The 26345-nt window shown below is 40.2% G+C and overlaps 1 protein-coding gene across 2 annotated transcripts in view; it reads right to left on the bottom strand.

The window, feature by feature from the left end:
• Positions 1-264: 264 nt before the first annotated feature.
• The window catches only part of zcchc14 (zinc finger, CCHC domain containing 14), a 120431-nt gene continuing 94350 nt past the window's right edge, over positions 265-26345 (bottom strand). The window contains exons 12-13 of one of the 2 annotated variants that reach the window (XM_060838068.1): positions 21815-23269; positions 265-1326 (exon numbers count right to left, since the gene is read on the bottom strand). In XM_060838068.1, coding sequence (XP_060694051.1) covers positions 1271-1326; positions 21815-23269 — 1511 coding nt within the window. In that variant the 3' untranslated portion in view covers positions 265-1270. Of the gene's footprint in view, positions 1327-20303; positions 20370-21814; positions 23270-26345 lie in introns of those variants that run through there. The other variant, XM_060838069.1, reaches the window with a different exon arrangement.

Raw genomic sequence — 26345 nt, 5'->3', positions numbered from 1 at the left:
TGCAGCAACATTTCAACTCACTATACTCAAAATACAATCACATGGAAATAATACTGCATCTATGTGGAGTTCTGTGTAGAACTTTCAGCTTTCACTTTGCATAGAGACAAGATGATGAGCTACTATTAGTAAGAGCTTCCATATCTAACAGTTATAGATCTGTATTTACAAACTGGGGACTGAAAAAGCACAAAATAAATGGATTTCTTAGTGATTGAAGAAAAATTCTTCCAACTTTTACTTTAGTAAACCAAGATTTCCTTCTCATGGATGATAAGCGAACATCAATTTTCATGTTCCACATGTTGACAGAAAACAACAGGCTTCCTTTTCACACTGAAGAGTAAACTGACTTTGCTTAGTGTGAAATGCAAGTTCATCCAAGTTACAGATTGCAGGACTAGTTCAATGTTCACCTTAAATACAGACATATTCAATGCTCTCCTTAAATACGGACATGTGTAAAGGTTCTTCTGTATACACGCACGCACGCACAATACTTGTAAACATGACAAATTGATTCAGGAGAACTTGACAGAATGTTTCTACAAAAAACACACTTACTTTACAAAAAAATATTTGTTTGCATCTTTTTACATGTAAAGGACTCTTTCTTAAAAATATACAAGTTGAAGAACCTTACAAAAACAAATATAAGCTTTCCCACCCAGCCAAATCTAGGCTCAAAGCATCTTCTCAGAGATGGAAGAGTCTTTTTGTTCTTTCAGCAATGTTTTCCAAACGTCTTCCCTAACTTGGTGATCAGATGAGAGTGCTTTGGTCAACTCTGCTGTGCTCCATCAATATTGCATTGTAAATGTAACAGCAAATTATTTCATCAAGTTTCTTGTTCCTCCCTCTGGAGGTTTCCCCCTTTTCTCCATTCTTGTAAAGCTGTACAATAGGCTATCAAAACGAAAATAGTTCTGCTGTTTGTTACAGTTTATAGGAATATCCATAGTTATATAAGAGTTCTGGATACATTCCATTTTCTTCGTGCAATGTCATTGCACAATTTTAGCTAAACACACTGATTCTGGTTTTAGCCAATACATCTTGAAACTCAGTTATATTTACAGCTAGTGCATGCGTAGTGTAGTTTCTATTCCCGTATAAGAATTTGTTTAAAAAAGCACCTTTGGATAAAAACAGCAGGAAATTAATTTAGCAGGTCAAGATATCCATGAAACATCTTTGCATCTTTCTTTGTACCTGCTATTGGTTTACTCAATGGCACATTGTGATACATGCTAATGCATATTTCCAAATGCTAGTCTGCTGAGTCCATACGTTCAGATGGAGGGGCATACTTCAGTCTAAAAGTACCTGAAAGACAATTTAAAACAAATACATATTATTTTCTGCTCCAAAAGAAAGAAATCACAAAATAATTAAATAGTTGCATTTGAAACATATATATTGTACAATATTAGTTTGCCAAGAATAGTACTACATAACACAATGTTTAGGTTACTTATGTTTGAGCAAAATTCACACTGGCTTCTGTACTTAACAAAACTAGTACTTTTAAAAATAAATAAAACTACATGCTAGAAAGAAAGTAAAAGGGTCTTTATTCACACATACTGTAGGAAGATATCCAATCGTGATTAATTCAGTTACATGTTTTGGCTAATGTAGAACAGCTGCCAGGCTATTCCCACTGCCATGGCACATAATAGCCAAGCATTTACAAAACATTTCAGTTGTCTTGGATCAAGACTCATCTGAAGTGCTATGATCTGACTATTTCCACCTCAGGGTATTAAAAGGAAGTTGAGGAATTCGTTCATACCTTCAGTCGTAATCTCTCAAAAATCACTCTTCCACATGGCTTAGAAAATTGTCAAAGCACTCCACCACTTCATAAGAGCAAGATAGATAAATTAGAAATTATAAGTCTCTTAATCTAAGTGTTAGTTGTTGGAGACTGCTAAATGTTGTGTTTTGGTCAGGACCCCAGTGTTGGAGTCAGATGGGGGCTATGATCCCATTTTATATGGGAAACAATGATATTTCCTGGACTGGCCAATTAATATCTTGCTGTGTTCTTTCAGCCTCTTGCTTGTCTACCTTGGATTCCAGAATCTGCAGGGGTTTTATTTGTCTCTATTCATGGCCCAGGGCAGACTTACTGTCCAACTAAAAATGTTGGGTAGGCTCTTGAAGTTGAAGGGCCATTCTAGTATCTCTAGCTTAAGTGAGAGAGGCATTTCCATTTTGAAATGTTCATTCTGCAAAGGACTTGAATTTTAAAAACATCCTCAGTAACCAAGCGGCCATTATGAAGGGCCGCAGCTGTGATCAGGCAATTGGAGAGGGCCTCAAAGCCAACTTGGAGAAACAGCCACTTGCCTCAGTCTGCTGCACCAAGAAGTAAATGAGTTAGGAACTTAATTATTAGCGTTAAACTAAAGGTACTAGATAAATTAATGGGACTAAGTGCCAACAGCGCCCTGCACCTGATAGCTTACATTGTGGATTTTAGAAGATGTGATTCCAGAGATAATGAGTGCACTGGGTTTGATCTTACAGATTTTTTTTAGATTCTAGAACAGTCCCTTTCAATTAGTAGGTAGCAAATGTAACCCTGTTGTTCAAGAAAGATTTAGAAGTAGAAAGAAGAAACAGAAAGCACAGGGATCATAGGCTAGTTCATTTGATATCACAAACAGATTCTAGCATTTTCCTTAATGCCAAAAATATGGTAATAATAGTGATTTTTCCAAGTGCTTTAAGACAATCAGCAACAATCACAACTTGTATTTCCAAGGAGCTTTTGACATCATGAAATATGCCAAGACACTTCACAGGAATATGATCCAACAAAATACAAAAATAGATATTACTTAGATGATCAAAGGTTTGGTCAAAATGTAGGTGGCAAGGAGTGTCTAAAAGAGAGGGAACAAGGTTCAGGTATTTAGGGATGTAAGTCCAGAATCTAAGATTTTGGCAGCTAAAAGTACAACCATCAGCGATGCAGTGATCAAAACCACAGATGTTTAAGAGGTGAGGATTGGAGGAAAACACAGGTCTTGGAAGAGGTTGCTGAGTTGAAAGAGATTACACAGGTTGAGAGGAGAGAAGCCATGGAGAAATTTGAAAGCAAAAATGATGATTTTTTGAACTGAGTTGTTACTTAAGCAATAATCAATGTAGGCTTGGTGCACTGGGGGTTGAGTGAAGAAGACTCAGTGAGAATTAGGACACAAGCAGCAGAGGTTCGGATGTCCTCACGTTTTTAAGAGACTAGAAATGGAAATTTCCAAGAAATGGAATAAATCAGCTTTTGGGTTTGGTGTGACCAAAGCATGAAAGGAAATCAGGTTTGACAAACCTGTGAATAGTTTTCAAGAGAGTAATTTGTATGGAACAAATGGAAACAGCATGTTTGAATTTTCCAGAGGTTTTCAATAAGATATCACATAAGAGGTTTTCACATTAGATTAAGGCAAATGAATTGGGCATTGTATCTTAGCATATTAAATAATAGGCTATAACTAGTGGAGTTCCTTACATTCAATGTTTGGGCCTCAGCATATATGGCAAATTGAAGGGATGCAGTTTAACGTGCGAAGTTGATGATACTAAGGTAGCTGGGAAAGTAAGCAGTGAAGAGGACACAAAGACTACAAGACTACAAGAGGTACAGACCAGTTATGTGATTGGCTTCAATAGGTACAGCGCAAATGGAGTATAATTAAAGAAGTGTGAAATTATATAACTCGATAAGAGGAAGAGAAAAGTTAGAAAACTTAGGTATTTAGGATATCAATAAATGAATTGCAGAAAGTGAACAAGTAGGTATACAGCAAGAAAGACAAGATCAAATTAAATTTTCCTTAATTGTGAAGTGGTCTAAGTAACAAAAGGGATAATTTGCTAAAAGTTGGCTAAGAGTCAATTTCAGAGAGTTTCATGGAGGGTTTCTCATTGTCAGCTCGTGAGAGTTTCTCACAAAATTATGATCACTATTGCATGATTGTGTGAACATGGTCTATAGCACCATGCTCACATTATCATACAATGACCAATGGCAGAAGTCACTCCTTCTAGGATTTCCACTGCTGGCACATTATTTAAAGCCCAGTTGTTCACCAAGTCAATCGCAGCCAGCGAAAGACATGTAGGGAAATGGGTAACATGTTATTGGAAGTACAAGTTCATAAATAAATAATTATTTTATGTTACCACTTGTGTAATCAACCTATCATGATAACTGCAGCTACAAGGATCAACCTAGACAAGGAAAGGTGATGGTCTATTGGTATTATGTCTGGATAGTTAATCCAGGTAATGTCCTGGGGATCCAAGTTTGAATCCTGACATGGCAGATGTGCAATTTGAATTCAATAAAAATCTGTAATTCAGATTTTAGTGATAACCACAAATTCATTGTTGATTGTGGGAAAATCCCATTTGGTTCACTACTGTCTTTTAGGGAAGGAAACTGCCATCCTCATCTAGTCTGGCCTACATGTGACTCCAGACCCACAGCAATGTGGTTGACTCTTAACTGCCCTCTGGGTCATTAAGGAACAAACAATAAATCTGGCCTAGCTAGTGACACGCTCATCCTGTCAATGAATAAAAAAGTTGAAAGCATTCACTACTCATGAACAACGGGAAAAGTGAAGGAAGTACAACCCAAAAGGTTGAGGCCGGCATGGTGGCTCAGTGGTTAGCACTGCTGTCTCACAGCACCAGGGACCCAGGTTCGATTCCCACCTTAGGTGACTGACTGTGTGGAGTTTGCGCATTCTCCCAGTGTCTGCGTGGGTTTGCTCCGGTTTCCTACCACAATCCAAAGATGTGCAGGTTAGGTGAATTGGTCATAAATTGCCCAGAGTCTACGGCTTTCAATGCTGTTTGCTCCAGATGAGCAGGGAGCATTGCAGCTGCAGATTGAGAATGTTGCTGGACACTATCACAGAACTATGCCATTTACTGGAGAAGATATTGCAACCTGAAGGGGTGGATGGCCATCTATTCCAGAGATCAAGGTGATAGCTGTGCTAAAGTTTTATGTAGCTGGCTGCTTACAAGGGTTCACCTTGGACCCGTGTGGGGTATCTTAATCCTCAACACACAGATGTATAAATGGATGAAGAGTCAGGGATGAATATTGGGAATGGGTCTGGGTGGGTTACTCTTCGGAGAGTCAATATGGACTTGTCCGGCCGAAGGGCCTGTTTCCACACTGTAGGGAATTTTAAAAAAATGCATTTGCTTGCAGGAACAAGCAGGGACTGCTTGCCTTTCAAGCAAAGTGAAATGTACAGTCAATAAATTATGACTCTGTACCTAGCTTGTTATGCCTGATGTTGCACTGCCGTATCATGCTCACAGTGATGTTCCACCTTTACAATGTTCTTATCTTTCTACTTGGAAGTACCACTAGCACTCTACAGAGTGCTTCACATCCATAACATCCCCTCTTTGCTTGCTCCAGTTATGCAGAGCACAACATGGTAAGCACACATTTCTGCTGTGCTTATGCCCAAAATATTGGTTCTCCTGCTCCTCAGATGCTGTCTCACCTGCTGTGCTTTTCCACCTCTGATCTGCAGTCCTCACTTTCTCCACAGCATGGTAAGACTATGCAATATGCTCTGTATGGAATGTACTGCAAGGAACCCTCATACTGATCCAAGTATGAGAACCTCATCTTCATCAGGCCTTATAGATCATCACTTATATGGTCCTCTCAGCACAGTCCATAGCACCTGTGGAAATCTAGCTATGTTGGCAAAGCCTACTACCAGGGTTGCATCAGGGGAAAGAAGATGAAGCGGTGTGATCTAGCACAAATTGTATTCATAACTGCCTTTATTCATTTGTGTGTTGAGGATTAAGATATCCCACACAGGTCCAAGGTGAATCCTTGTAAGCAGTCAGCTACATAAAACTTTAGCACAGCTATCACCTTGATGATCTCTGGAATAGATGGCCATCCATCCCTTCAGGTTGCAATATCTGCTCCAGTAAATGGCATAGTTCTGTGATAGTGTCCAGCAACATTCTCAATCTGCAGCTGCAATGCTCCCTGCTCATCTGGAGCAAACAGCATTGAAAGCCACAGACTTTGGGCATTCTGAAATTCTGCCTCATCCTGAGGATACTTCACAACTTTGGTGTCTTTACTTGGAGGATGTTTAGCAGCTAATGGAGGTTGGTATTGGTCCTAGGCTTGCTGAAACATTTGTGCCTTTGTTTCATTGCAGCCACAGTGAGGATGACCATTGATATGGGTGAATGCATTGGCTATTGGACCAATGCAGTGTGTGGGGAATATCAGAAACTGTACAGATTCCAAGTATATGTGGGGAATCAGCATTCGCATCAAACACAAATGAGGGCTTAGCATAGTCCATTCACATCTTGGGACATGGAAGGCTACACATAGTTGGGCATAAAAGGGCTATATACGGATCTTTTTGTCAAAGGGGACATTATTCCCACGTATGCAAGACAAGTCATGCCAAACAAAATCCATTAGGAAATGGTAAGTGCAGCAGGATTTGTGAAATCATGCCTCCCCACCATGCTACAACTGAAGCCAGGATAGCAGTGAACGTCGACAATGCACTTCGCAGAAATCTATGAGCTCCAATCTGCTATCATCTTCCATCCTTATATGTTGAATTTCCTTCCTTCACACGTACTGTCACCTCTGAAGGCCAGCATGCGGTCTCCAATCCCATAACTGACTTCCTCAATTACTCAGGCAAAGTGGTGGCCCCGATAATGTCAGCTTTTAGTGAGGAACAAGGACTGAACATAGTCCACACTGCATACAGACTTGAAAGGACAGCCCTCACTGACGAGTGACCTCTGACTGATATCTGTGCATCTGCCCGATTAATTTACTGCACTTACAAAGTCATCGAGGTCTACATCACAGAAAAAGGCCAATTAAGTCTGCACCAGTCAAAAACAACCACCTAACTATTCTAATTCCATTTTCTGGCAATTAGTCCATAACTTTGTCTGCCTAAATATTCTGAGGGCTTTTGCCTTTACCATCCCTTCAGGCAACAAGTTTCAGATTCCCACTAGCCTCTGGGTGAAAATCTTTTCCTCACAACACCTCCAAACCTTCTGCCCCTTACCTTAAATCTATGCTTCCAGTAGCTGACTCCTCTAAGAGGAAATTGTCTGCCATTTTGACACCCCTCATAAATTTACACATTTCAATCATGTATCCCCTCATTCTCCTCTGTCCAAGGAAAACAATCTCAATTCATCCAATCACGCTTCAATCTCCAACCTAGGCAACACCTTGTTAAATCTCTTCTGCACTCTCTCCAATGCAATTCCATCCCTTCTTTTTATTTGATTTGATTTAATGTCACATGTACTGTACCTAAGTAAGGTGAAAAGTTTTATTTTGTGTGCAATACAGGCAAATCATACCATACAAAGATCATAGGGTGATAGAACAGTACGAGGAATACAATGTTAAGGCTGCAGAGAAGATCAGCATTAGATTTGAAATTTCAGAGATCCATTCAGAAGTCTGTTAACAGCAGGGAAGAAGTTGTATTGAACCTGTTGGTTTAAGCTTTTGCATCTTCTGCCTTATGGAAAAATTTGGAAGAGATTGTAACTTGGTGGAAGGGGTCTTTCTGAGGCAGCGAGAAGTGAAGATGGAGTCAATAGATGGAAGATTGGCTTGTGTGATGGACTGGGCTGTGCTCGCAACTCTGTCATTCCTTATGTTCCTGGGCAGAGCAGTTGCCATAACCAAGCCGTAATGCACCTGCATAGAATACTTTCTACGGTGCATCCATACAAGTTGGTAAGTCCTTTTGGATATGCCAAATTTCTTGAGCCTTGCATGGTGGTTGACATAGGTGGTCTAGGACAGACCACCTGGTGATTTTCACTCCCAGAAACTTGATATTTTCAACCATCTCCACTTCAGCTTCATTAGGGTAGACAGGAATGTGCCCTCCGTCTTGCTTCCTGAAGTCGATGGCCAGCTCTTTAGTTTTGTTGATGGAGAGATTATCTTGACACCATGCCACGAACCATTATCTTTTTCCTATATTCTGTCTTGTCATTGCTTGAGATCTGGCTAAAAATGATAGTGTTGTCAGCGAACTTGTAGATGGAGTTAGAATGAAATTTGGCCACAGTCATGAGTGTATAGAGAGTACAATAAGGGGCTGAATATACAGCCTTGAGAGGTGCCAGTGTTGAAGATTGTTGTAGAGGAAGTGTTGTTGCCTATTCTCTCTGATTACAGTCTATAGATTAGGAAGTTGAGGATTCAGTTGCAGAGGGCAGAGCAGAGACCTAGGTCTCAGAGTTTAGAGATTAGTTTGGTTGGAATTATAGTGTTCAAGGTGGAACTGTAGTCAATACGTAGAAGCCTGCCATGGGTATCCTGCTTATCCAGATGTTCCAGGGATGAGTGTAGGGCCAGGGAGATGCCGGTGCCACGGACCTGTTGCAATTCACCTACTGTCGCAATGGGTTAAGGCAGGCTGGGAGGCTAAAGTTGATAGGAGCCATGACTAACCTCTCGAAGCACTTCCTAATTATGGAGGTCAGAGCCACCAGGCGGTACTCATTGAGGGACATTATACGAGTTTTCTTTAGCAATGGGATGGTAGTGATTTTCTTGAAGCTGGTAAGGACTTCAGATTATAGTAAGGACAGGTTAAAGATGTCAGCAAGTACTCCTGCAGCTGGTCCACACAGGATCTGAGTGCTCAGCTGGGGACTCCAGCTAGGCCAGTTGCTTTCCTATAACATAGATTCCAGAACATCACACAATACTCTAGCTGCGGCCTAAACAATAGTTTCAACAGAAGCTCCCTGCTCTTAAACTCTATGCTTTAGCTAATAAAAACATGTATCTCATATGTATTCTAAACACTTTATCCATCTGTCCTGCTACCTTAAGCGACTGGAGATCATGCACACCAATGTCCCTCTGATCTTCAGTGCTTCCCACAGTCCTATCATTCACCATATGCTTCCTTGTCTTGTTTCTCCTACCCAGGTACATCATCTCATTTTTTTCTAGGTTGAATTCTATCTGCCACTGATCAGGCCACCTGACCAGCCCATCTCTATCCTCCTATAATCTAAGGCTATTGTCCTCATTCACTCAGACTTGCAAGACTGACTGTGGTCCATCCCTGGACTGCAGTGATGCAGAACCCTGTCCCTGACTGTCCCAAGTGCCCCTGGACTGAGATTACACACCCTTTGACTGACCATTGCCCTCCTTGACTTGACCAAGGACAACACCTCCTAGACTGAGAGACATGGTCATTTATCTGACGCACATGCAGTATGTGCTGTGTAGCAACACGTCCACCCCCTTGACCCACAATATTGACAACCGTGGCAAATTGTGCGGCTATGTGTCTGTGCTAAACGGCAGGACAAGATAGAACCACTGTGAGCACAAATTCTGACTTTTGCACGCTGAGTGAGCCCATAAAGGCAAAGCATGTCAGAAATACCGATAGCATTCAAGTAGCTACAAACTGAGTAAGGACTTTGGGAGAAAGAGAAGCCTGATTTGCACCCTACACCCATGAACTTGGTGACCATCACTGAGCACAAAAAGGGCTGCAGGCAGCATTGCAATACAAGGTGCTGGTGCTCTTCAGAGTGGTGCTCTGAAGTGGAGAACCTATTCCAGATTGTCCAAAATGTACCATAATGATATGGTTAGGTTTATATGTATCCAATGCCAACTTCCATGGATGCAGGTAGTTGCTGCACATGGATCGTAACCTGAGATGTTGGCGGCTGCTGGTCAAAATGGAGACCCAGAGGAACAAGCATCAAATGGAAGTGTCACGTACTGACAGCTCTGACTGTCATGTCAGAAATTAGTGTCTCATTTCTCTCTGCTATGTAGCAAAACAGGACGTTGCATATAACTGAGGCAAGATTAGATACTAATGAGTTACAGGTGCATGTGTATTAGCTCCTCACCATTCACTTGCAAGATTTTCATCTTGCCATTCAAATTCCAGATGAAGTTATTTTTCTTAATGATAAGAATATCATTTTTTCTAAACGTGCATTTTTTCTCAACTGACTCACCATTGCCATGTCATTTGGGGACTGGGAAGATGCTACCTAAAGTCTTTCTGCAAGACAGAGTTTTGGTAAAATCACACTTGGAGTACTATAAATAGTCTGGTCTATAAGGAAAGATGTATTTGCTCTAGAGAAGGTGGATTGAAGGTTCACAAGATTGATTCTGGGATTAGAAGCTTTATATGAGAAAATATTGACGGATGTAGGCCTGTATGTTCTGGAGCACTGAAGAATGAGAGGTGATTTACATACATGAAATTCTTAGACTTGACAACATAGATGCTGAGAGACTGTTTTGCTGTTTTGAGACTCTAGACCAGAGAGTGGTGGTTGTCTCAGGATAGGAGGTCGACAATATAGGAATGAAATGAGGAAAAATTCTTATCACATGGAGAATTGACAATCTTCGGAATTCTTTGACAGAAAAATGGATGTTCACTCATTGATACTAATCAAGACCACTATCAACTCTTTGGGCACGAACTGAATCAAGAAATTAGAGATAGAATATTTAAGTGGAACATAAGTAGAAATTCAAAGATCCTACAAAATGGCAGGACAGATTCAAGAAGACATCTATTCATACTCTGAATTATTGTGTCTATTGAGCAGAAAGATTTAGGGATTCAAATAATGCAGTCATAGAGTCATAGAAATGTACACCACGAAAACAGACCCTTCAGTCCAACTTGTCCAAGCCAATCAGACATCCTGACCTAATCTAGGCCCTTTGCCAGGTTGGGGCACATATCCCCCTAAACTGTTCCTATTCATATACTCACCCAAATACCTTTTAAATGTTGCAATTGTACTAGCCTCCGCCACTTCCACTGGCAGCTCATTCCAAGCAAGCATCAACCTTTCCATGAAATTTGCTCCTCGGGTCCCTTTTAAATTTTCCCCTCTCACCCTAAACCCATGCCCTCTAGTTTTGGATTCCCCCACCCCAAAGAAGGGACCTTGTCTATTTACCCTATCCATGCCCCTCATGATTTTATACACCTCTGTGAGGTCACCCCTCAGCCTCCAATGCTCCAAGGAAAACAGCCCCAGCCTATTTGCCCTCTCCCTATAGCTCAAACCCTCCAACCCTGGCAACATGCTTGTAAATCTTTTCTGAACCCTTTCAAGTTTCACAACATCCTTCCGTCAAATAAGAACTAGTGGAGAGGTACAACAATTTAGAAAGCTGCTCTTTTTCCTCATGGAGGCTAGGATACAGAAAGGTGGAAATGACAGTACAACTGTACACGGCTTAAATTTGAGCTCAGTTTGGATTACTACTTTCGGATATGGAACTGCACCAGTGTAGGATGCATATCTGGAGCAGCATCAAGCTTACATAAAAATTAAATGTCAACATGATGAAGCTACAACACAAGACTACTTGATGTTCGTGCTGTTTAGCATGCAAATGATAGCAATTTCACAACGAACAGATCGGATCTGAACTCTGCAGTCCTGCCATATCAAGAATGGTCATGGACAATGAAACAACTCACTGGAGGAACCAGCTCTGCAAATTCCAATCCTCAGTAATGGAGGAGCCAACATATCAGTGCAAAAGATAAGGTTGAAGCACTGCAAGTCTTCAGCCAGAAGCGCTAAGTGGATGATCTATTATAGCCTCCTCTGGGGTTAGCTAGCATCACTAATTTTGTCCACCACATTACAGGAAGAAATGCAAAGGCTATAGATTCAATAACATTCAGCAACAGTTCTGAAAATTTGTGCTCCAAAATTTCCCATGCCCTAGCTAAGCTGTTCCAGTTATGCTTCAACACTGGCACCTAACAATGTAGAAAGTTGCCCAGGTACGTACTGTATATATTGTACACAAAAAGCATAGGAGAAATTCAACAAGGCCAACTACTACCCCATCAGTAATGTGATGGAAGAGCTAGCAACACTTGTTTCACTGATGCTCAGTTTGGGTTCTGCCAGGAACACCTGCTTCCAACATCATTACAGATTTGGTTCAAACATGGATAAAAGAACAGAGCTGTCAAAGGGAGTTGAGAGTGATTGCCTTTAACATCATAGCTACATTTGACCATGTGGAATCAAGGAGCCCTTGCAAAACTGGAGTCAATGAGAATTAAGGTAAATCTCTCTTCTGTCTGTAATCATACTTAACACAAAGAAAGATAATTGTGGTTGTTTAGGTCAGTCAACTCTTCAGGAATTCCTCAGGGTATTGCCCTGTGCCCAAGCATTCTTCAGTTACTTCATCAATGATCTTTCCTCCAGCATAAGGTCAAAAGTGGGATATTCGCTGATGATTGTACAATGTTCAGCTCCATTTTGTAATGGCAGTTACAGAAGCAGTATGTCTAAATACAACAAAACAATCTCCAAGGTATCCTCAAAGTTTAGGCTGTCAAGTGGCAAATAATATTTGTGCCACACAAGTGTCAGGCATTGACCATCTCCAATATGAGAATTCTAACCATCAGCCCTTGACATTCAATGATATTACCATTGCTAAGTCCCCTCCTATCAATATCCTGGAGATTACCTTTGACCAAAAACTAAACTGTACAAGCCAAATAAATACTAAGCAAAGTAAAATTGCCATAACCCCAGAAAACCCAACAGCTGCTCTCTCAATACAGAGAGAAGACTGATGGTGGTTTAACTGGAAGGTCACCATGCCTCAGATGAGGGGAGAGGTTGAGAAAGAGACTTGTTCATGGTAATCTCAGCGCATGATTCATACAGCATGGAAACAGACATTTTGGTTCAACTTGTGCATGGTGACCTGATATCCCAAAATGAACTAGTCCCATTTGCCTGCATTTGGCCCACATTCCTCTAAACCTTTTCTATTCATGTACCTGTCCAAATTTTATAAACCTGTAGAAGGTCACCCCTCAGTTTCCGATACTCCAGGGGAAAAAAAATCCCACCTATCCAGCCTCTCCTTATAACTTAAACCCTCCAGTCCAGGCAATATCCTTATAATTTTTTGTGTCCTTTCTAGTTTAACAACATCATGTCTGTAGCATTATGATCACACTTGTATACAGTATTTTAAAAGTGGCCTCAGCAATGTCTTGTATAGTCCCAACATGACATCCAACGCTGATACGCAAAGCTCTGACCAATGAAGGTAAACATGCCAAATGCATTCTTCACCTCCCTATCTACCTGCGATGCCACTTTCAAGGAACTATAAACTTGCATCCCTAGGTCACTCCGTTCAACAAAACAGCCTGGGACCCTACCATTAACTGTGTAAGTCCTGCCCTGGTTTGCCTTACCAAAATACAATACAATACCTTACATTTATCCAAATTAAACTCCACCTGCAATTTCTTAGGCCATTGATCATCTGATCAAGATCTCATTGTATTCTTAGATAACCTTCTTCACAGTCCACTATATCACCAATTTTAGTGTCATCCACAAACTTACTAACCATACCTATGTTTTCATCTGAATCGTTGATATAAAATGATCAACAAGTGGCCCCAGAAGCAATCCTTGTGACACACTGCTGGTCACAGGTCTCCAATCCGAATAACAACTCTTTACCACCACCCTCTGACTACTATCTTCAAGACAATTTTATATTCAATTCGATATTTTTACCTGGATCCCATATGATCTAACTTTACTAACCAGTCTAACATGCGGGACCTTGTCAAAGGCCTTGCTAAAGTTCACGTATACAACATCTACCATTCTACCTTCAAACTCTCAAATTGTTTTTCATGCACAAAGCCACGCTGACTATCCCTAATCAGTTCTCATCTTTCTAAGTGCATGCATCCTACCTGTCAGTATCCCCTCCAACAACTTACTCCCCACTGATGTAAGGCTCACTGGGTTTTCCTTGCAGCCTTTCTTAAGCAATGGCACATTAGCTACTGTCCAGAATTTTGGCACCTCACCCATGGCTGTTGGTAATGCAAATATGTCTGCAGGGAGGCCCCGAATCTCTTTCCTAGCTTCCCACAATGTTCTGGGATACACTTGATCAGGTCCTGGGAATTTGTTTAACTTTATGCATTTTTAACAGTTCCAGCATCTCCTCTTCTTTAATGTGGACTCTTTTGAAGAGTCACTGTTTATTTCCCCAATTTCCCTAGCTTCCAGGTCTTTCTCCCCAGTAAATATAGCGGCAAAATATTAGTTTAGTATTACACACCTCTCCTGTGGGTCCATACATGGACAGCCTCGTTGATCTCTAAAAGGGCCCTACTCTCTCCCTAGTTATTCCTAAGCCCTTGTAGAATCTCTTAGAATTTTCCCTAACATTATTTGCCAAAGCTATCTCATGTCCCCTTTTTGTCCTCCTGATTTCCCTCTTCAGTTTACTCCTACTCCCCTATACCGTCCAGGGATTCACTTGATCCCAACTGCCCATACCTGACATATGCCTCCTTCTTTTTCTTGACCTCAATATCTCTAGTTATCCAGTGTTCCCTACACCTGTCAGCCTTACCCTTCATACTAACAGGAATACAATGTTGCTGAACTCTTGTTATCACATTTTTGAAAGCTTCCCACAAGCCAGATGTCATGTTACCTGTGAACAACCACCCGCAACCAACTTTGGAAAGTTCCTGTTTAATACCATCAAAATTGGCCTTACTCCAACTTAAAACTCTAACTTTCAGGTCAGGTCTATCCTTTTTCATAACTATTTTGAAACTGATAGGAAATGACTGATCCCAAAATGCTCCCCTACTAACATCTCAGTCACTTTCCCTGCCTTATTTCCCAGGAGAGGGGATCAGTGGTGCTGGATGAGCACAGCAGTTCAGGCAACATCCAAAGTGCAGCGAAATCGACGTTTCGGGCAAAAACCCTTCATCAGGAATAAAGGCAATGAGCCTGAAGCGTGGAGAGATAAGCTAGAGGAGGGTGGGGGTGGGGAAAAAGTAGTATAGAGTCTTCAGGGCAGAGGAAGTTGCAGTGGGAGAGGCACTCCGAGATTCTTGTAGAGAGAGGAGGAAAACTTGCAAGAGGATTCGCAGTAGGGTTAAAATCAATGAGGTAAAAACAATGATTGCAGATGCTGGAAACCAGATTCTGGATCAGTGGTGCTGGAACAGCACAGCAGTTCAGGCATCATCCAAAGTGCAGCGAAATCAACTGCAGCAAAATCGACGTCCCAGGAGAATTGATTCCATACTGTTGGCATCATTTTGGATTGAAAATGTGCTATCCAACCAACTGAGCTGCCCTAGATCTCATAGGTACTGTAGCTATTAAAGCAAGTCTGGGTCAACTGCCAGAGGAAGTGGTGGAGGCTGTTACAATTACACCATTTAAAAGGCATCTAGATGGTTATATGAATAGGAAGGGTTTAGAGGGAAATGGCCAAATGCTGGTAAATGGGAATAGATTAATTTAGGATATCTGGTTGGTTTGGACATGTTGGACCAAGGGGTCTGTTTCTGTGCTGTATATCTCAGAGAAAGATAAGTCTACACTCTGCAATCTATCTTCTTTTTAATTCAAGTTTGAGAAGATTTGTAGCTCGAGTGCTCGTTGTTGTGGTTCTGTTCGCCCAGCTGGGAATTTGTGTTGCAGACATTTTGTTCCCTGTCTAGGTGCCATCCTCAGTGCTTGGGAGCCTCCTGTGAAGTGCTTCTGTGATGTTTCCTCCGGCATTTATAATGGTTTGTCTTTGCCTCTTCCGGTTGTCAGTTCCAGCTGTCTGCTGCAGTGGCCGGTATATTGGGTCCAGGTCAATGAGTTTGTTGATAGAATCTGTGGATGAGTGCTATGCCTCTAGGAATTCCCTGGCTGTTCTCTGTTTGGCTTGTCCTATAATAGTAGTGTTGTCCCAGTCGAACTCATGTGACTTGTCATCTGAGTGTGTGGCTACTAAGGATAGCTGGTCGTGTCATTTCGTGGCTAGTTGGTGTTCATGGATGCGGATCGTTAGCTGTCTTCCTGTTTGTCCTATGTAGTGTTTTGTGCAATCCTTGCATGGGATTTTGTACGCTAGGTTGGTTTTGCTCATGCTGGGTATCGGGTCCTTTGTTCTGGTGAGTTATTGTCTGAGAGTCGCTGTTGGTTTGTGTGCTGTTATGAGTCCTAGTGGTCGAAGTAGTCTGGCTGTCAGTTCAGAAATGTTCTTGATGTATGGTAACGTGGCTAGTCCTTTGGGTTGTGGCATATCCTCATTCCGTTGTCTTTCCCTTAGGCATCTGTTGAAGAAATTGTGGGGGTACCTGTTTTTGGCGAATACATTGTAGAGGTATTCTTCTTCCTCTTTTTGCAGTTCTGGTGTGCTGCAGTGTGCTGTGGCCCTTTTGAACAGTGTCTTGATACAACTTCTTTTGTGCGTGTTGGGGTGGTTGTTTTCGTAGTTCAGGACTTGATCTGTGTGTGTGGTTTTCCTGCATACCTTTGTGGTTAATTCTCCATTCGGTGTTCTCTGTACCATCATGTCTAGGAATGGGAGTTGGTTGTCCTTTTCTTCCTCTCTAGTGAATCGGATTCCTATGAGTGTGGCGTTGATGATCCAGTGTGTGTTTTCTATTTCTGTGTTTTTAATGATTACAAAGGTGTCAACTACATATCTGACCCAGAGTTTGGGTTGAATTTGCGGTAAGACTGTTCGTTCTAATCTTTGCATTACCGCTTCTGCTATGAGTCCAGAGATGGGTGAGCCCATGGGTGTGGTGTTGATTTGTTCATATATTTGGTTGTTGAATGTGAAGTGTGTTGTGTGACACAGGTCCAATAGTTTGAGTATGCAGTCTTTGTTGATAGGTTCCCCGTCTTGTCTGTTCTGTATGTCCAGCAGGTTGGCTATTGTTTCTCTGGATAGGGTTTTGTCGATAGAGGTGAACAGTGCCTTTACATCGAATGAGACCATAGTTTCTTCCTTGTCTTTTTAATTCATTCAAGGGATGTGGAAATCTCTAGCTGAGTATGTAACTCATCTAACTCCCCAAAACCTGTCTACCGTCTACAAGTTGGAAGTGTGACAGAATACTGTCTATTGCTTGGATGAGTGCAACTCCAGCAAAAGAAGAGGCCTGACATCACCCAGCACAAAGCAGCCTGCTTGATGACACTATATCCACAAACATGCACTCACTCTACCACTGATGCAAAGAAGCAACAGTGTGCTCTATCTACAAAACGTATTGCAGAAATTCATTAAGATTCCTTTGACAGCATCTTCTAAACCCAGAACCACTTCTACTGCATTCCTTTACTGTCACTGGATCAAAATCCTGGGGCTCCCTTCCTAGCAGCATACCTATACCAAATGGACTCAGTTGTTCAAAAAGGTAACTCACCATCATGCTCTCAAGAGCAACTAGGGATGGTCAATAAATGCTGACTCAGCTAGAGATTCCGACATCCCTTGAGTGAATTAAAATGAGGGTAAATTACAGAGTCTAGACTTATATTTCCTTGAATATTGAATTATTCGTGTGTGATCTAATAAAGCTATTTGAGATGATCAAAGGATTTCATTAGGTGGGTGCAGAAAAATACTTCCTAGAGCAAGCATGGAGAATAAATTAGCTAGATTGCTCAGGGTGATGTCAGAAAGTACCTCACACAAGGAGCAATGTAAATCTAGAATGCTTTCTCCCAAAAAGCTGATGAGGCTACAGTTAATAGATTCTTTTTGGGAAAGGGTATTAAGAGTTACTGATTCAAAGTAGGTAGATGGAATTAAAATACAGATAAAATATGGTCTTGTTAAATTGCAGCCAAAGGGCTGAAGTTTAAACTCCTGTTCCTCTGTTAATTTACACCTAATTTGCCACAACATTGTCCTTTTACTGATTGTCTATATTCAGAGGCTTTGAAGGCATCTATGAAAACTCACATTTATATAATGCCTTGAACATATGTAAACCCCCCAAAACAGAATAATCAGACAAAAGTGGATGCTAAAACAAAGATGACCTTAGTATGTGCAACTAAAATTTGGACAAGGAATCAGATTATTAAAAAAAAAGCTTAAGCTGAAGAGACGAAGGTTGAAATGATCAGGGGCTAAATTACTCAGTGGAACTGCTCTCACAATCTCAAATATTCAAGGTGTTGGGTCAAATGGATAGAATTCAACTCCACAAGATACTGCAACATGCCCAAAGTTTAGCACATTTCACGTTTCAGTGTGCAGCACATACCTTCCAGACTGTTTTTATAACAAATCCAACCATGTGATTTGAATTCTTAGAACTGTCACAATTACTACTGCATTTTAATTTCATTTTGTCAAGTTATACTCAGGAAGGAGATAAAATTGGAAATTAAGGCACACAAACAAATCTTGCATGTGTTTGTAAGAGCCATCAAATATGGTTCCCAAACTACAAATCATGGACTGAATATGCATCAGAGTAGAAGTTAATTCAATCCATCTTGATTTTTTGTTTAATAATGGCTGTTCAAAGTAAACTTGGTCTTGTGTTTTTTAAAATTTGATGTAATCACACTTTAGTATCGGGAAATGTGGCTAAATGAAAGGCCCAGTACAGCCTGGTGCAACCAGAGATTTCTAACTGTAAAGAAACTTATTAAAAATGCTGGAGACTCAGAATAATGTAAAGCTTTCAACACATCTTAGGTCATTCAGATAATATTTGTGTAAACAGCAGGCAATAGCAACAAATCAGAGTCAGATTTTGTCTATTACAAGCTTTTGGATGTGTCTGGATTGTTCCTGACAATCCTCATAAGTCCATCCAGCACTTCCTCATTAGAACTAGTGGAAGCCAGACTTTATAATATTTTTCCACAAAGTAGTAAGAATAGTTAGTCCAATTCTTTGTCTAGTGTTTCTTTGTCTCAAAGACAAGACCATGATCTAAGCACTTAAAGCTCAAACTTATTAATATTTCATTGGCATACAGGTATTTCACAAAAGGAGTGAACAGATTTTCAATGAAGAACTCAACTAGTAAAACAAGAACTTTTTAAACATTCACAGCCATAACTTTAACCATTAGTATATTAATCTATTCATTTACTACATTAGGTATTTTGTAGGTTGGTTGAATCCTGGAAAATAATTTATATCATTCGCCTCAAACCTCAAAGCTAGTGTGCTACTAGAATTTAAACATTTCAAAAGTTTCGAATGTTCAAAAACATAGGTTTATATTTCAGTGGACTGCTCTTAGTGCACAATACCGTTAGAGATGCTATCTTTTTTTGAGACTAAACAGATATTCTTTCCATCTTCTCAGATGAATTTAAAAGATATTAAAGAAAAACAGTAGCGGTGCTCACCCCAGTATTCTGGCCAATATTTATCTCTTAATTAGCAACGCTATAAAAATAATCTGGTCATTATCTCACTGCATCTTGAGACACCTCAATGTATTCAAATCAGTTGCTGTAATGAAGTACGGTCTACACGATGTGTTCAGAATAAATCAGTAATCATAAAGCACTTTGGAACATTGAGCTTGTTCAAGATGCTACATTAATACAAGTTCTATATTTTCTTTTAATCTTTTAAACAAGAAAATTCTTAAAATGCTCTGAAATCAGAGACTCAAAGGAAAGCTGTTATAAATGTATCAACTTGGAATTTTCAGGTGTGCAGCAATACTAGAAAGTACATATAAATACAATAAAGGAATATTTTGGAAGGGGGTAGAAGTCATGCTTTCGATGCATGAAGCCTTAGTTGAACCACACCTGGAGTAAAGGGAGCAATTTTGGACAACAGCTTGTGAAAGATCAGTTGGTCAGAGAGAGATAGCAACATAAATTTACTAAAATGAAATCAGATCTCCAGGAGTTAAACTATAAGATTAAACAAACTAAAAATGTATTCCAAGGAAGTTAGAAGGTTAAGTGGTGATTTTTTAAAAGCAAAGTTTTCAAGGTATTAGAAGAAAACTAATGGGTTAGATAGGGACGAAAATTTCACGACTTGGGGAGGCTAAAACTTGGGGACATAGTCTCAAGTGAGATCCAAGCCTTTCAAAAGTGAAATTGGCATGAAGCTTTCATGCGTCCACAAATTGGGCTTGAGAGGCTAAATGATCTATTTGCATGCTCTTAGGTAAACAAAGATAAAAACTATCAGAGAAACTCAACAGTTTTTTTTAAGAAACTGTATTAAAAGGACTGTTCCCTATTATTAGCTTTCCTTTGCTTCGAAGGCCAAGCTTTCTTCTAGCAAACGTGAAATTACTCTCGAGACATTCACAACAATTAATTGATTGCACAGTGTGAAGGCTTAACAAATTAGCAAAAACTAATAGTTCCAAGCTTTCATTTCTTCCTCCCACTTCAGGTTTTGCTCAAGTTACATCACATAATAAGTTAACTGCATGTTTGCCAGCGAGCTGCAATGAAAGATTTAAAATAAAAGCACAATTATTTAGAAATTGGGAAAAAATATAATGACAACTCAACAATAAAGATTCTGAGCTCTCATGTTTCATCTTCAGAAACTGTTCTGAGCTTCAAAGATTTTATGCTTTAAAATAAAAAGTGAACTAACCCAACTCATTTCTTCCTATTTTATTGGTTGATATTCCTTCCATTTTTGATTGTCATGCTGCCCTTTAGCAACATTATCCAAATGCACATCATTTTTCACATGTACACTAATGATACCCAGTTATACCTCATCATCAGCTCTCTCAACTCTTCCGTTATTGAAATATCATCAGTTGCTCATTTGGTATGCAGTATGGGATGCAGATACCTTGAAAGTTTGTAGGCTTGGAGAAGATTAGTGTTAAGAGAAGAGTGAGGCAGTAGGAGAATTTTAAAATCAAGACAATGATTAACCATGAGCCAGGGAGCACAAACCGGGAATATGACTTAGTGCAATTTAAGACATGGGCCGCAGAGCTTTGGGCGACCTTACAAAATTTTCTCTAATTAAATACTAGAAATACTGAAATCATTATTTTTGCTTCCACTCAAAACTTCATTCCCTTGCTCCTGACTCCATCCCCCTTCCTGCTAACAGTCTGAGATTAAAGCGAATAAATTCGTAAAATTGATGTTATATATGACCCCAATATGAGCTTCTGGCCTCAAATTCATGCCAGTACTAAGACCACCTATTTGCACCAATGAACTATCGCTAGATTTCACCTCATCTACTTTTGAAATCCCCTTTCATGTCTTTGTCACCTCAAAACTGAATTTTAAACACAACCCTGCTGGTCTCCCACCTGTAACACCTTGTGAGCTTAAGGTCATCCAAAGCTCAATAGATCACGTTAACTTGCACCAAGTCCCTTTTCCTAACACTACAATGAGTGCTGACTTACATTGAGTCATATTCAATCAATGTATTCATTTTAAGATTCTCATCCTACTGCCTCATCCCTCTAGTTCTGATCTCCTCCAAGCCTACACCCCTCAGAGATATCTACATTCCTTTGTTCTGGCTTCTTGTGCATCTTTATTTTAATTGTTCTACCACTGGGCCTCTGCCTTCTGTTGACTATGCCCTGTAATATCAACCTGACATTTATCTTGCTTTTTCTCCCTGTAATTCACTTCTTAAAAAGTAATTATTTGACCAAGTTTTTAGTTATCTGACCTAATATCTCAAGAGGCTCAGTCATATTTTGTTTTAATGTTCCTATGAAAAGCCATGGGATAGCCGAGTGGGCTTTATCACCAAGTGCTGTATAAACATAGATAGCTGTTGAAAATAAAACAAACCTCTATATTAATTTTAAACTGCACCAATTCCAAATGAATTAATTCTGACAATTCAAGAAAGTTTACCAATATACAGTTTTGTATAAATGCTGGTATAAATTACCTTGCTGATTAGAATCCATAGCTGGCTGCTTGCAATCCTGAGCTCGGTGTCCATTAGCCCCACAATTGTAGCATGAAATATGCCCATTCTTTTTATGTCCTGGTCCATTTGTGCTTCCTAGCATGTTTTGTGTCTGATATACTGCAGTGGTACCACCCAGGAAATTTTGCATGGGAGGCATGACAAAGTTTGATTGCCCACTTAAGATGGAATCAGGAGTCAAGCCAGTATTGTAAGCAGGGGGTGGAACAACTGGATAGGGAAAGGCAGTACCGTTGTTATATTGGGTGCTGATGTAACCACTATTACATAATGGATTGAATGGGAAAATTGGAAAAGTTAACACTGAATGGCCTGAAAATGGGCTTTGGAAGTAATTGGCATAGTTAATTGTAACAGGATTTGAACCACAGTTTCCACTGCAGCCACATGAACTGCACACATTACACCCAGTTTGCTGCTGCTGCTGCTGCATAGGGACATTCATTCCTGAGCCACCACTACCATTATTGCTGTTAATATAACTGTTTTCAGCCACAGAGGAGAGGGTTGGGCTGGAGCTAGGAATAGGACAATTTGGCACACTCACAATGTTTGTGAAGGACACAGAAGAGTGACTATTGGCAGGTGCATTGTTATTATTTGCACAGAAAGGGCCAGAGATGGAAGTTACAGGTGAACACTGCATTGTTGAAAAGGCAACTTTGGTGTTGGCTGAATAAGGAACTGTCCTTGAACTTATTACAGCAGGTGAGACACTTTTAACTTGTACAACACTATTATAGGCAGTTTGTCCCACCAGCATAGATTCTGTAGGAATAGAGGAGGAGACAAGAAGCTTCATTGGAGCATGAGGAAGGTTATATGCAGGGTTAGATGTTGTAGTGGAAGAACTGGTGTCCACTTTCGGTAATGTTAATGGAGTTGTTTTAGGTGTACTATCCATGGAAGGAGGTCCAACTTTAGTTCTAATGCCAAAGTTTACAGCTTTAGATGGAATCCCACTGTTTTCCATAACACTAGTGGATATTTGGGAAGCCTGAAGTGGAGAAGTTGGCATTACATCCACAACCATGGCTCCAAGAGAGGCAAACTTTTTCTCTACTTTGAAGCTACTGGCAGGTCCTTCATGAAGTTTGCTTCCAAGATCAACAGATGAACTTGCATGGATTGGAGAAGAAACTCCAGTAATAGGCTTCATATCAAAACTACCTCTTTCTGATTTCCGTACAGAATTTAGCATTCGGCTGGGGGCAATGTTTGAAGAGATCACTGGCATGAACTGTACAGTGGAAACGGCAGAAGATACATGGCTAGGGTGAGCCAATCCAGTTTCATTTTGCACTGGAGAGACTTGTGCTGTAGGTCTCCATGAGCCAGTATTTAGGTTGCTCAGGTGAGTTGATAACATTGCTGGTTTTTCTTTTATTTGAATGTCCAATGTGTTCTCAGGATCTGCAATAAAAGTTACATGAAAATGAAACAACATTAGAAAATGTGCAATAGTATATTAACTTAAACATTGTTTAAAATTATCAATGAGTATTTATGAATGACTACCAATGTAGCATTTCATCATAATATGCAGCACAAAACTATTAGAATACTCAACATCTCTATGTATATTAAACAGTTTTAAAAAGTGATGGATTCTTCAATTTGATTTGATTTATTATTGTCATATATACTGAGATAGAGTGAAAAGTAATGTTTTTCATGCTAACCAGACAAACCATACCTTACATATGTACATTAGATTCATAGAACAGAGTGCAGAATACAGAGGAACTTCGATTATGCGGCATTCAATTAACCAAGTTTTGGATTATTGGAATAAGATTGCAAGGTTCCGTTGCTTGGCTAACGATGTTATCCAGCATTCGATTAACAGAATGAAATATTCCCTGCCCACGTCCTTTGGATAATCAAGGTTCCTCTATATAGTGTTATAGCTACAGAAAAGGTACAGAGGAAGATCAACTCTAATCTACAAGACGTCTATTCAAAAATATGATAACAGCAGAGAAAAAGCTGTTCTTGAATCTGCCAGTATGTGTTTTCAAACTTTTATATCTTCTGGTGGAAGATGGTGGTGTGGGTGAGGTCTTTGATTATGTTAGCAGGAAGTATGGATGGAAGGCTGGTTTGCACGACAGACTGGGCTATGTTCATAACTCTGAAATTTCTTGCTGTCTTGAACAGACCAGTTGCCATACTAAGCTGTGATGCATCTGGATAAGATGCTTTCTATAGTATATCTGTAAAAATCAGTAAGAGTCATTATGGACATGCCAAATGTCCTTAGCTTTCTGTTAAAGGTTTTTTTTAGTTGTGCTTTCATGACCATAGTATCAATGTGGATGGACCAGAACAGATTGTTGATAATATTTATGAAGTATTCAAGATTAATGAATTAGCTGTCAAATATCCACAGTCCAAAGATGTGAGGGTTAGGTGGATTGGCCATGCTAAATTGCCCTGTTGTGTTCAGGAATGTGCAGGACAGGTGGATTAGCCTGGTAAATTAGGTGGTAAATGCAGGAATACGGGGGCAGGGTGGGATATTCTTCAGAGGATGAATGCTTACCAGATAGATGAAGTTGGAATTTTTTTGAAGAAAACAGAAAGGGTCATTGAAGGTAATGCTTTCGATGATGTGTACAGGGATTTTTTAAAAAGACATTCAATACAGTGCCACACAGCAGACTGGTGAGAAAATGTACAGCTCATGGAAGAAGAGGGATAGTAGCAGAGTGGACACAAAATTGGCTAAATAATATGAAACAGAGAGTACTAGTCAATGGATAATTTTTGGGCTGGAAAATTTTATAGATCAGTACCAGGACCTTGCTTTATCTGACATATATAAATGATTTAAATCTTGGAGAGCAGGAAAGAATTTCAACAATGATGTGGGTGATATGAAACTTGGAAGCAATGAAAACTTTGAGCAAGATAGTGCAAAACTCTAAAAACATATTGACAAGTTGGTGGAGTGGACAGAAGAGGGCAATGAAGTTCAATGCAGAGAAGTGCGAGATCATGCATTTTGGTGGAGAGAACATGGAAAGACAAAATAAAATTCGGGATACAATACTGAAGCGGTACAGGAGCAGGGAGACCTGGCTGTATGCAGTCATAGATCAGAGTGATTGAAGGTAGCAAGAAAGCTGAAGAAAGCATTTAATAAAGCATATAGCATTCTGGGCTTTAATAATAGGGACATAGGGTACAAAAGAAGTTATGCTGAACTTATACAAGACATTTGTTAGACCTCAGCTGGAATACTGTGTACTGTTCTGTATGTCACACTATAGAAGTGCTGCAAATATATCGGACAGTGTGCAGGAGTAACTTACAAAATTGGCTCTAGGGATAAGAAACTTAAGTTATGAGGACGGTTGGGATTGTTTTCCTGGATAGGCCTTGGTAAAGGGAGAAACTGTTCCCACTTGTGAAAATATACAGAATGAGAGACATAGTGGCTCGGTGGTTAGCACTCCTGGCTCACAGCACCAGGAACCCAAATTCAATTCCAATCTCGGGCAATTATTTATGGGGAGTGTGCAAATTCCCAATGTCTGTATGGGTTTTCTCCAGGTGCTCCAGTTTCCTCCCACAGTCCAAAGATGTGCAGGTTAGGTGGATAAGCATTTGGAGAAATTGCAGAATTATAGGGGTAGGGTAGGCCATGGGTCTGGGTGGGATGCTCCTTGGAGAGTCAGTGTGGGCTTGATGGGCCAAATGACACGCTTCCACACTGCAGGGATTCTATGACAGAGCACAAATTCAAATTGTCTTGCAAATGTGATGTGAGAAGAAACTTTTTCACACAAGGAGTTACTGAGGTCTGGAATGCACTGCCTGAAAAAGTGTGATGGAAGCAAAGTCAATTGAGTTATTCAAAAGGCATTAGATGATTATCGGAATAGAAACCACATGCATAGCAAAAGTGAGAACAGGCAGCTGAAACTGCCTGCAACAAGAACAGAAACGGGTAGCTGGCAGTGAAAGCAAGCTGGGGCGAGGTCAAGCTCGAAGCAGGGGAGGTCAAGTCTTTGTGAGGTGCACAAGTCCAGCATGGCTAGGTGTTTATGTACACTGTTGAACTGTTAACTGTGTTTGTTTGATTTTCTACCTTTACAAAGAAGAAATGTAACGTTTAATATTTTAATTGCAGCAAGACTCTCCAGTTAACCACACCCAGTTGAGAATGGCAGTGATCAGGCAAAACTGACTGGACTCAGTTCCAAACATCACATGTTTAACAATAGCAGAGCCCATCAGAAGCATAAAAGAGACATGTCTGAAATGTATGTAAGCTTCTCGAGCCAATATAACAAGCAGATAATCCCATTTGGCCTCTTCGCAACATTCCCAGATCATAGATTCCAGTGGCCAGCCAATTAAGTACACTGCATCTGACACCAAAGAGGTGGTAAATACAGTGATGGGCACCAGCTTGAGAGCATTCAGGCTGTAGTGATAACTGCCTAACTAGAAGTAATCACTACCATAACTAAATGAAAAT

Source organism: Hemiscyllium ocellatum, chromosome 17 (genome assembly GCF_020745735.1).
Source record: "Hemiscyllium ocellatum isolate sHemOce1 chromosome 17, sHemOce1.pat.X.cur, whole genome shotgun sequence".
NCBI lineage: Eukaryota > Metazoa > Chordata > Chondrichthyes > Orectolobiformes > Hemiscylliidae > Hemiscyllium > Hemiscyllium ocellatum.
This window is presented reverse-complemented; position numbering and strand designations above follow the sequence as displayed.